Source organism: Colius striatus, chromosome 12 (assembly GCF_028858725.1).
Source record: "Colius striatus isolate bColStr4 chromosome 12, bColStr4.1.hap1, whole genome shotgun sequence".
Lineage (NCBI taxonomy): Eukaryota > Metazoa > Chordata > Aves > Coliiformes > Coliidae > Colius > Colius striatus.
The window spans coordinates 18,234,215-18,247,112 of NC_084770.1; the positions used below are offsets into that span (position 1 = coordinate 18,234,215).

At 40.6% G+C, this 12,898-nt stretch overlaps 1 protein-coding gene across 1 annotated transcript in view; it reads left to right on the plus strand.

The window, feature by feature from the left end:
* Nucleotides 1-12,898, plus strand: part of SPATA16 (spermatogenesis associated 16) — an 81,431-nt gene that overhangs the window by 24,805 nt on the left and 43,728 nt on the right. Inside the window, 1 exon segment of the mRNA XM_062005291.1 lies at nt 4,807-4,896. Coding sequence (XP_061861275.1) covers nt 4,807-4,896 — 90 coding nt within the window.

Here is a 12,898-nt window from a genome sequence, read left to right on the forward strand (position 1 = left end):
TCAGTTGCCTGCAACAGCACCAGGAAGAGAGGTGGTTTAGAATACAAAGTTGGCTGCAAGCAAATGTACCACAATGAGGTCCTTAAATAAAACTTAAATAAGAAAATAATTATAGCTGCACATGGAAATTACAGGAAAAGAGGATGAGGTTGATTCCTGGCTACCAGAGGGTTCAGGAATTTCACTGCCTGTAGTAGAGTTGAACTCTTAAGCCAGCCCTTGGGATCACAGAACAGAGCATAGCAGAGTCAAACAGATGTAAGACTAGTACTACACTGCAGATAATAAGCTACCTGCCATATAGATGAAACAAGGAAAAAGAAGAAAGTTGAGGTTCAATGTAATTGTACAGGATTTGTCAGGTTCATCTGTAAGCATATTGGGGCTGGATCATCAGCTGTACTGATTGACAGTCTTCACTGAAGATAAAAGCATTGTATTAGTCTACAGCTACTGAATACATGGTTCTGCTGAATACTAGTTGACATATTCCTTGCACTGACATTGAATATAAAGTTGTGGTGAAGAATGCCTCAGTGAGTACATTTGTACAATCACACGGTAGCGACACACAGCCCTGCCAGCATAGCCCCCTTCCATCCCGACCTGTGCTGGCTCCACATCTCTCTGCACAGAGGCACATGTTACTTCAGCACTGAATTTTTACTTCTGATAAATCACCTAGTTCCTCTCTAATAGTCAATTATAATTGACTATTAAAATGCATTTCTACAGAAGACCACACTGTATCACAGGAAAGCATGGACAACTAATTAAAAAAAGCTTCTGCCAGTTTAATTAAAGAAAGAACTGCATGCACCTCTACCAACAAGCTAGCTTTTACTCACACTGCTAGCAAGAAAAATGAGTTTATCTGCTTTAGTGGTGAAATGTATTTTTTCACTTGTTTCATCTATAGAATCATCTCATTGACTTTTTTCTTGGCCTATAAAGGCCAAACACGAATGATGTGGTGGATAGTAGCAGAGGTACTTTTTCTTGTCAGTCAGATTAGACTTAAATCCCCATTGCATTTGGGAAGGAATTTGACAGACAACGTGAACCTTACAGAAAAGGCAATGTGACTTCTAGCAGCCAGTTTTGATGTAGCAATCTGAGTTTCTTGCCACACCAGGCAGCGAGATTGAAAGAAGAATTCAGACAGAAAACCTCAGACTAACATGTGCATCTTTGATTCGCATACTCCAATTGGTATGATGGGGAGAGAGTTGATACCTTCTTCCCCCTGCCTCCCAGTCTGAAAGAAAAAAAAAGATAATAGGACAAACAGTGTATTATTTTTAAGAGAAGATGTCAAGATGGAAAAATGAAAATGTCAAAAAAGCAGCTGATATACAGCATTACTTAAGGACTGTTTTGTTGAGAAAAACTGACCAAATGATTTACGAAAGGCTTTTAAGAGGGCAAGCTTTGGATTACAGTGAAGATGAAAAATAAATAAAAATCTATTTCAAGTTTACTTTAGCCTAGTCATTTGACAGATGAGGGCAAAACCTGGCAAGAACACAAGTTTTAATCTTCAGATTTAGTGACTTTATTTGCAGTTTCACGGATTAGAAGTTTTCTCTGTGCAAAATAAGACCTATCCATTTTCAGACATTTCCTGTTCAGACTTTTTCCTACCTGAAGCTCCTATGAGCACCACATGAGTAAAAAGACCAAAAGACCAATACTTCTGCTCATGGCACAAATCACCATGTACAGAGTGTCGCAACTGTGCGGCAGCTGATGCGTCCACCACCTTCTTCCCTTCCTAATTCTTCTTTCAAGTCTCCCTCTTGAAACACATCTCTCCTAATTAATTACTGCATTAACCAGCCTGGTATCAAGACCGCTGAAGGCTGGAGGTGGATCTTGGAGCACGGACTTTTTCTCAGTATGCACAGCCTGGCACATTTCTGCCTGTCCAGATGGGTTCCCCCATCTGCTCCTATTTGAAGGAGAACTTCCTGGAATTAGGATTTTCCTCTTAACCTTTGTTTGTGTAATTCCTTTGCTTTCTATTTTCATTCACTTTTTTTTTTCCTGTTTCATGAAAAAATCTGAAACAGAGTCACATTTAAAAGCCAAAGATAGCTCTGCACAGTTTGAGGGCACACCTGGCATTAATTTAGCACATCTCTGCCCAAAGCTACTAACTTGGAGCTTCATCAGTACAGCAAAGGACTACTTTTGGGTAGAGTAGCAATACAGAAGAAATAGTTTCTAGTTTATAGGCTACAGAGAGCCTAGTAACATCAAACAAAACTGCCAGAAGTCAAAGGTAGCTTTCCGATGTTTGTTCGAGCTATTAGGGCATGCTATAATATTCTTCAGTATGGAATTTATAGATCAAGAGAAGCAGTTGATCTTGGAGACTAGTAAAAAAAAAAAAAATCAAGATGGAAAATGGAGAGCTGATATCCAATTCTATGAAAATCTGCCGCAGTTCTATATTTATTGTAAGCCTATTGCAGCACATCCTGCTCAAAGATGTACAGAAAATGTGCCACTAACTACTAGGGATTTATTGATTTTTTTAATCTTTCCCCTCCTCATCTTTCTATTGCTGGGCTGTGGGAGAACCAATAACTTGGGGGGGGGACAAAGAAAAAAAAAAATCAATACTGCTATTATCAACTGTTGACTACAGTTTACAGCAGCAATAATCTCCTTTACAATAGCTGGCAGAAGTACCAGTTGTCATCTCTGTAAGATATTACTGTTATAGTCAACTCATATGATAGTATTTGATGTTTTGATGATTTTTTTTGTTGTTTAAATTAAGTTTTGGTGACCATCAATATTCTCCAAACTTCAGATCTGAGCCTCAGTTGGCCAAGAACAACAGTGTTTGCTGCTGGCATTGTTTTGTTTTATTTTTCAGACTAATAACACTAGTGATTCATTCCCTTCATTAACAGTTGCTAATTTTTAACATCCCATGCTGTTTTGTACATTGTGTTTCAGTTCAGTATTTAGCTGTGCCCCCAGTCACTAAGGCCTGTGCTTCCTCCAGTAATGCCTTAAGTCACACAATTTGCTACTTGTTTCCCCCCGAGACTGTCTTCCCAGAGAAGCAGTTCCTGCAGGGTAATGCATTCTCTCAATACAGTTTTCTGAGCATTTTTTTTTAATGTTGGTCTGGGAAAGCATAGTTTTGAGATGCTTCCTGTACCTGGTCTTCAGTGGAGCTGCATCTGCAGAGGATAGAGCAGCTCTGCTTATACAGAGGTAAAGCTTGACCATGCCAGAACAGAAATGTGAGTGTCAACGTGGTTCTGTGAACAATTTCAGAGAAAAGTCACCTGTACATTTTGCATGAGCTGTGCACAGAGTACAAGTAGCATGTAATGAAGGCACAGGAATCCAAACCAACAGCTGACCTTTGAGACAGCTTTGAGCAACATGCACAGGCACATTTTGTTTAAGGGAACAGACTAAGTCTAGTCTTAAGTAAAAGCCTCAGCTGTCTACAGGATAGATGTAGGGGCCTCAGCATTAGCATATCTGATCTAATGATCCAATCCTTTCATATTAAATTACTTGAAGTATAGAGCCTTAATTTTGAAATTTGGAGCTTTAAGCCTTCTTCTGTGTGCCTTGGAGAAAGTGCCTGCAGAGTTAATTTGAGTCACAAGCCTACAGCATCTTAGATACTTTTAGATTTTAACTTATTTTGAAAACTTGCTCTGAAGGCCACAGACATGCAGACCATGATTACTAAAAACACTGAGAAGAGACAGTTACCAGTCTTCCAAAATGACTGGGTGTTTCCACAAATGTCAGTTGAAAGCTGAACATGTTTACATAAATATTTATGTCACAGTTTCAATATGATGACTAAACTTTAATGAATGATTTGGTCATGAAGAAGATTAGCTCCATGGTTATGCTAAAAACTGAAATCACAAGAGTGGTAATTTTTAATGCTACTATGATAGTCATAACTTTCAATGGGGAAAAAAGCCTGTTTGCAAGTTTTCTTTGTAATGGAATGTAGTGTTGACCTTTGTTGATGTGGTAAACTACCATTAAATACTTTAGAAAACATGTATAATGATAAATATTAAGCTTTGCATCCTAGAACATGATACATGTACCTTTTCTCCAAACTCTGGGAGAACTGCTGACCAGAAAAGCCAGTCACTTAATGGAGATCTCACAAGTGGAGCTAATTAGACATAGCTTTCACTCTTGCCCTCCTCCTGCTCACATCAGAAGGCTACCCTGCCCACCAATCTAACCACTTACGCTATTTTTACTCTTCCATCTTCTTCTGATATTTACTTTGTTACATCTGGAATTGCATCTGTTAAAAAGGGTCTACAAAACTTGCCAAGGTCCACCTACATAGCACTTATCAACTTGCAAACAAAGTATTTCAAAATCTTCCAAGTTAACGTTAAAATTCATTCTAGACGCAATTTTTTACAGGTGGATGAGTCAGACAACCGCCACACACACTTGTCTAGTTGGGAGTAACAAGAAGCTGTACTGTAGCATTTTAGCTTCTGTTATCTACAAGCTAAAGGCAATATAGAATTTTACTAAGGGATTTTTTTTCTAGAACAATACACAAAACCCTAATGAAACTGCATTTATTATAATCTCAATAAATATTTAATACTGCTTGTTAATATATCACAACTGTCGAGAGAGTTTGTATTACATTTGAGGCACAGCATTTTGAGTTCTATAGACTGTATACAGTATGTGTTTTAGTCATAGTTTGACTATATCGATAGCTTTTAATGATTTAAGAAACAGAAATCTAAACTTGTCCATCTCTCTTGTCTTTTAAAGGAGCATTATTCTGAACCCATCTTATTTCCGGAATCATCTGCGCCAAGCTGCTGTGTTTCGGTGCCTGGAGAGATACTCTGAAGCTGCAAGGTACTCGTGGATTTCTAATGGTTTCTTTACATCTCTCTCATTCCAGCTTTCAGTAGCAGGGTATCATCTCATATCTAGGCTTTTCCAGAATCAGTGGGAGCTTACATGCAGCAGAGCTCCAGTCCTCCCAGTTGACATAACATGAATCATCCCAATTATATCCTTAGTTGCAGTTAGGCTTATGCAGGTAGGAGCATTTACTTGTTTTCAGGCACAGAGGTGAGCCCTGATCAGTTCCCAAGGCTGTGCTGGGGCAAAAGCTACATGCACGCAAACATCTTCCGCTGCTGGTTTCCCTGTAATCCTGTGCAGCAACTCAGGTATGCTCTGAATGGATAAGGAGGGAAGAATAAAGAAGAAATCATCCAATCAAGATCTCAGGGTACACTGTGGTGTGCTGCAAAATTTAGCCTGCATGCAGCTGATGAGATGGCTGGTGTGAATGGGAACTGCTGGCAGGAGGAAAGGCTGCAAGAGGAAGCTCTGCTTGTATGCTTCCATTAACTGCCAAAAACCCTAAAAGTTTCAACATGGAGCAGGAGACTTTAACCACTTAACATGCTTAAATGAAAGAAATGCACGAGGAAATGCAATGATGACTTGGTATGTATCACCATTACTACCAACATTAGACACTTTGAGAGGACTGTTCAGCTGAAGACCACCAAGTGTATCACAAAATATTTCACAAATCATTAGCTAACTAATGGCAGAAGAGTCAGTGCAAATTAGGCAAGAGACTGAAAGGGTCACTTTGCTCATCATTTAAGATGGATGCTAGTGGTAGAGGTCTGAAGCTATTAAAATAGCAGCAAAACATTTTGCACAGGGAGTGGAAGAAGACTTTATCCAAGCAGAGTTGCAGAGAGGATTTGGGAAGATGAACTTCAATTTTCTGTGCTGAACTTCAGCCAAAATCTCCAGGACAAGCACTTTTTCTTCTATAGGACACACACTCAGATTATGTCAAAGCACCACTAGTTTTCACATGTCAGGACAAGGAGAAGACATCAGTTCAAGGAAACCATTTTTCCCAGTTTCTTTAGAAGTGCAATTTCAGATAAACCTGGAATGTTTCACTTGACTATAAACCCACCCATTCTTTCTTTTTTAAACAAAGAAGCAAACAACACAGATCACTTTTCAAACAAAGTTGTTTCAAAGTGAAATACTTTGTTGAAAAACAATGAAATATTGTGGTAGCTCCCAGATAGCCTTTTATATCTCACTGGTAACAATCTTCCTAAAAATCTCATTGGGGTGTTGATTCAGAGAGAAATTGTCATCTACTGAATCAGCAACAGTTGAGACTCACTGATGAGCCAGACATTTTAGAGCTGTGTCAGGAGACTGGGTTGCTTTGTGACATAGGGAGAATTCTGCTCAGAATACTTTCAAACCCAAAAACTCACACATATCCCAACAAGTGATACAAGGGGAATTGTGGCTGGGGGAGTGCTATGGGATGTGTCTCTTCCCCTTGAAGAGAGACTGAAGATTTTTTTAAAATCATAACAATAACACTCAAGGAAAAAAAAATACACTTTCAGAAACTAATCTTTCCCAAGAAGCAATACATATAAATGCCCATATGTGAGAAGACAGTGTGAACAAAGATGTTCATAAATATGATTTCAAAAACAAAACAGAAATGTGGTTGGTGTTACTGCAGATAAGCAATCAGTAAGTTTACTACCTCAGCAGGCAGGAGGGAACTGTGTCAGCCTTTTTTCCCCACATTGAGTAGCTTTCAGGAAACCAGATGATTTTAAATGAGATTATGTATTTTATAAAGGAGAAGAACATTCTGACAGACTGAATCCAGAGTGGTTCCAAAAGCAGTGACTATAGCAGTATTCAGAGTTTAGCCTAGTTTAACACGGTGTTATAGCAACTGTGCCGAGCTGCTTCTGCAGATTGTGTTAAACTAAGCTTAGCACCACTTCTGTCATCACACTGGAGTCACTGGTCTTAGTCGAACCCACTAATGGTGCAGAATGTGCTCTGCTTGTTAGACAGACCATGGGACATACAGACATTCAACTGCAGCTTCTGGAAATACTTGGAGTTCTGTCACCATAAGCCATCACTTATTTCTTCTTACTTTTTGCACGCGAACAAGGTCACTCTATTCCTTTTTCTGCTTTTAAGTACCCCTTGCCCTCCCACCCCCCATGTGATTTATGAGTTATTGCATAGTCCATTAAATGCACCCAGAGCAGTGTATGGGTACGTGAACAGGACTGGCTGACGGTGAACAGTTCTGCTTGGCAGAATAATCGCATTTAACTCAGCCTACCTACCAACCTGAGATCCCCTGAGATTTTTGTCTCCCAGGACGTATTAGACCAAATTCTTCAGTTCAGAGAAAGTTACAGGTTAGAGTGGGATCAACTGTAATTCAAGCACTTCTGCATTCCTCTGTGTGTAGCTTTTACTAGTAGAGCCTAGTATGAAGGAATAAGCATACGAAGCAGCCTAAATGCAAAGACATTTGAGTTTATGTAAGGAATCAGATTGCCCACATGTGCATCCCTGCTGAACGTTGTCAGTTGCACAGCAATTCCTTCAGGACAGCACTGGGAAGGATACCACCACATTAAGTGTAGCCTGAGGCCATTTGGCATTGGGAGGCAATCCAAGAAACACCACTGTGGGGTCACAACATCTGCAAGTGATGAATTCCAAAGTGCTGCAACCACTTTCACTAAGATGTCAGCTAGTAAATATATTTCTTCTTCATTGGTATCTCTGATGTTAGAAGACTGCTCTTGACAAACACAGTAAAGATTTAAACCTCAGAAGGGAGAAAACCTATTTCAGTTGAAAGACCGTCTTGGCCCTCGAACAAATGGGGATAAATGCATTCTATATAAATTTAATCTGGAAGTTACCAGGAAGTTTTAGGCATTAGAAGGCATTTAGGCTCACGATCGACCTCCAATAGCAGCTACTGGAAGTAAGATGCCAAAGGACACTTGATCACAGCTGATCAAAAGATCACTTAAGAACCAGAACAGAAAGTTCAGGAGAGGGTCTCAGGCTCACTTTTGGCCCAAAACTGAGAAAATGTTCTTGGAAAAGGCCAAGGAAAACCCAATCTTCCTGCAATATGACTGTTACCTTAGGGACACGTATATGCAAGGAAATACGTAAGCTGCAGATGACCCTCAGAGGTCCATGCTATCTCCAAGGACAGAGCAGCCAAAGCACCTATCCCTGCTTTCAAGAGTGTAGAATGGGAGCATGCACCAAAGGATGAGACTCAAAACTCCTGAAGGAAGAGGTATCAGAGCCTGTGCATCCTTCAGGTCTCCAAGCCCTCAGCTGCCTGTTACATATCCCCAGAGGATCTAACTAGATGAGCAATAAAGCATGAAAGCAATTTTTCTTCTATACCCAGATAGTCAAGGCTATTGTTGACACCAAATAGCCTCAAATCAATAGTGAGGTGAGAATTTGTAACTTAGAGAAAAATATGGCCACCTATTTGCTTTGAAACTGGAGTTTTAAGTACAGAAGGGATTTTGCCCTTTTTCCTCATTAAGCTGCATAGCTCTCATCTTTCTGCTAATCAAAATGCTGTGCTGATTTAACAGTGTCAGTGTGTTCTGTGAAAAGCTTAAGATAGCTCTTTTATCACCAGCTAGAACACTAGTGACTTGAAATTAGTTGTATACATGTAAGGGAAAACAGACTGTCTGTCCCTCTGCCAGAACAAACAACTCATATTCATCTGACTGCATAAAGTAGGGGTAAGCAATCCTTAAGGAGGAATAAGCTTCAGGATCTTAATAGCTGTGGTATGGCTGACTCAGCTTTTTTACATTCCTATATAAAAAAAAAGTAATAATCTAGATAATCCCATCAGCAAACTAGGTCTGCAGACCTTCAGCCCTCTGTATGAGTTCAGGTCTTTGTCCCCTTTTTTACTTGAAAACATAGTGAGAGAAAGCTAAGTAAATAATTTGGCTTAGCTTGCATGTCTGGTTTTGTTTTACAAGGCACACCATTGCCCCAAAGAGAGAGGTGCAAATATTTGGGTTTGGTGGTACAGCTGAATGCCTCCAGCACATCCCAGCATCCATCCTGCCCAGGTTCTCTCTTGGGGAAACAGTAGAAAGTTTATATTCATTCTCTGCCCTAATTGTTACAGTTTTCCTAAACTGAAATTAAAAAATAACATTCTATAAAGAGATAAAAAAATAAAATCATCTGTTGTCATAGCAATGGACCCCTCTCCACAACCCACCTGGCAACACTGGGAATCCCTCTGGGCCCTGCTCTTCATCAACACTGAGAGCTTTCACAGGCAGGAGGGCTGTTTTCACACTTATTTGGGGAACTATCAGGCATCAGTACACCAACCCACCTGCCCTGCCATTCCCCACAACAGAAGGCAATGGGGCTGCCCCCCCACATGACTGCCAACACCCCACACACACCAAGTATGACTTTGCCATGGTGGTTTATGGGTCAGGGCTGCTCTGGTGTGGTGCAGCATTGCCCCTGTACCAGCAAGAGCATTGCATGGGGAGGCATGTTGCCCACAACCAGGAAAGAAACTGGATATGTGTTTTTGGGTGGTTTTTTTTTTTCCTCCCCCTGCACATGAAGGGATCTGAGAGCTTCTGCTAGCTTTGTGACCTCCTCTCCTCCCCCAAGTAACACTAGGAAAGGAGCAGTTCCTAAATTGGATCTGTGAAAGCAGCTCTGGTAAGGGAAGAGATTAGTCAAAGCCCAAAGGAAAGTCCACATGGCCTATTATTGAATGACACCCATACATGTTGGTCTGCATCTAAAATTACCAGCCATTATTTCTGTGCAATACACATATTCTTTATCACTTGAAATGGCCCAAGTGGCAAACAACAGCTTGCCCAGACAGGCATCAGAGGCAAAAGGCAGCCTCCCATACTAGTTTTTCCCCCACCTCCTGCCAGAACCAAATCCAAACATTGATAATACAAAGACATGTCCCTAACTCAGGGAGTATGAGTTACAAAGAGATACAAGAAAGCAGAGCAAGCACAGGCCAGAAACCAGAACAAGCATTAACCTGTACCTCTGGAAGTCTTACTTGCAGCTCTGTTACAAGCAGCTCATCTCAGCTATCCCATCCCTCCTCCAAACTCCTCAGCAGTGAAGCTACCATGGGCACTGGGGCCTCCCACATCTCCTGGGATTTGTACAGCACATCCCTTTTGACTACTACTTGTTTCATATCAGGTCACAGAAAGAGCAGGATCTTGCAGGGCTCAGCAACCAGTTTTCTTGAACATCCCTTGTCATTTTAAAAACTTTGCCATTTCCCTGCATGTTGCTCAGCTCACATTTGTAAAACAGCTCCTACACCCTTACAAGGCAGTTACCATTAAAGCAGAAACAGCTGTTATCACTGCATAGCAATCTCAACACAATGAAGAAGGTTGTTACCTGCATGCAATCCTGGGGCAGATAATAATAAATACAACAAATGTATTCTAAATAGAGGTACTATTTTATTTGCAGGAAACTTACTTTTTCCTAGCAATGGGCTAATGGATCCAGAAGCTCCAGCAAAGACAGCACATGTATCCAAGGGTTTTGCAGGACAAAAGAGGTGTTTTATAGCAGCTTCCCAGCACATCTAAGATTCACTGGTCAAACATTTAAAGGGAAGTTTCAGACAGTCCTCTATAGGAATTAGAAACATCAGTGTGCTACACACAGATAACAGATTTTTGCCCCATTTCTGTGGCTTGCTATTCTGGAGTTCTCTTTCTCTCTTACCATCTAATGGTTTGCAACTGCCTCCATAATGCCAAAGCAATGAGGTAACATTTACTTATGATACACAGAAATGTTTAAAAGTTAACTGTATTATTTTGTTCCCTTTTCAAATAGGATAACCGCACTAAAATTACTACCTCTTACCTATTCCAGTCATAATCACCACTTTTCTAATCTCAGAAGAAAATAAGAAAGGTCATCCAGAAGACAGCAGTAGTTTATTTTACACCTTTTACACATCACACTTGGTACTATTTTATTAAAGATCTCAAATAGTCACAAATCCACATCAGAGCTGATCTAAATAAAAATACTAAAGTTCCTGTTAAATTGAAAAAAAGAGAGCTCTACTTACCTCTTCCACACAGTAGGTCTGCACAGAACTAACATCACATGGCAATGGCTGAGGCCTTCTATTAGTACCACTTACTGCAGCTCCAGGTGAGATCACTTGAAGTGGGGAGTGAAGGTAATTTTCTGCCACTTTTCAGGCTCCTGATCTTAGCAGCAGTTGGGGCTGAATAGCATAGAAGAGTGAAAGTTACTCTAATGTGCATAGGCTGTGATTATTCCTAAGGCTCTGCCATCTGCAGAGAAATCCTCCTCTCCCCTTCAGGGCTTCTTTCCTTTCTGTGCAGCTCAAGGGGAGCAGCCAAGGCTGAAGGAGCTGACCTTGAGCCTTGCACTCATACTTTTTCCAGTATTTACAGTAGTAAATGGACACACAAGTATTTAGCAACAATGCTCCTTTCTTGTCTTCTTTGGAAATGTTACAGTGATGCATTCCAGAAAACTCTGTGTGTTTCTTATACCCGTACCATCCATTTTCTTGTCACACACTTGTGTGGCTGCTGCAAAGGATTTGCCTGCACGCTGGCTGTTAGTAGCAGCAGCTGTCATGCAGCAAAAGCTACCTTTGACTCTTTTATTACAAGTCCTATGCATATCTGGAGGTGGGCTGCGGGAGACAGTTTAGGATCTGTAGTATGCTCTTTGCTTGCATGTATAGAAATATATCTTATTATTCTGCACCACCAAGTGGCCAGATTGAGCAGATATTGCAAGACACTGTTGGATCCAGGCTTGCTACATTAACCTAGATGGGTTTGGCTGTGCCATGGAAGTTCATATTGGCCTGAACTAGCAACCAGGAAAAAAACCCAACATTTGACTATAAAACCTTATGTTTTGAGAGAAGGATGTGTCACATTTTTGTTTTCTCCAATATTCTCTGAAGATGTGTTGTCAGAATGACTTCAGTTCTTATATGAGACAGAGCTCTTTGGTAGGCTGCACACCTGAAGCTGAGACATGTTGAAAGTATTTCAGATTAGTAACTTAAAACTGGTGGATGGTTCTGTAAATAAGAGGCCAATGTTTCTGAGTATCAATTGAGTGAGAATGGAAGCTTGGCATTGTACAAATTAAAAATTATCACAAGCGAGGCTGTTTGAAAATAGAAAGGGCTCTCCAAGTAAAGAAGAAAACCTCCAGGTGGCTGTCTCATTGAAGGAAGATGGAGAGGGGGGGGTCAGCTTTGCTGAAATGCTGTTAGACATGAAGGCTTAAAAAAAGAAAGAAAAGCAAATATGATGTTTTGAGAAATGTACATGCAATAGGCTTTCACTCTGCTGAAGGAGGGAGAAGAATATGTTAATTAGTTGGACTTCTGGCTCAGGATCTTAAATAATAGTTTTGTGAACAGTATTTCCTTAAACAATATTTTACCTAAGTTTCACTTCAGAGTTTCTCAGGAGGATCATCTGTCTCTTACTGGAAGTCTTTGTTACCTGAATTTTATGGGCCACGTGGGTAGGTACTGACTGGGAGTTAGAAACCCAGCTTGATGCTGGATGCCTTAATATATTTCCATGGGAGCCAGGGTGTTAACTTACCTAAAAATCTCAGTGGGTCCTTTGGTTTCTGAATGTTTTAGTCCTTACATATTTTTTAGTGCCCAGACCTGTAATCATACTCAGGCAGCATCATTTCACCTGCATCGCCGTGTCTGGAAATTCATAGTTCCCTGTTGTGTGACTGGTTCTGTGAATTGAGCCTTGGAGGCCTTCAAAAGAAACTCTGACTTTGGGCACATCTGGACTCAAGCCATCCACAAAGAGCCTTAATATCTGTGTTTCTTTTGAATGTGGAATTTTTCAAGTCCATCTTAAGCCCCAGGGTCACAGAAGCAAACGTTGGTCCTGACCTGTCTGTGCTCCCCGGTGGCAGA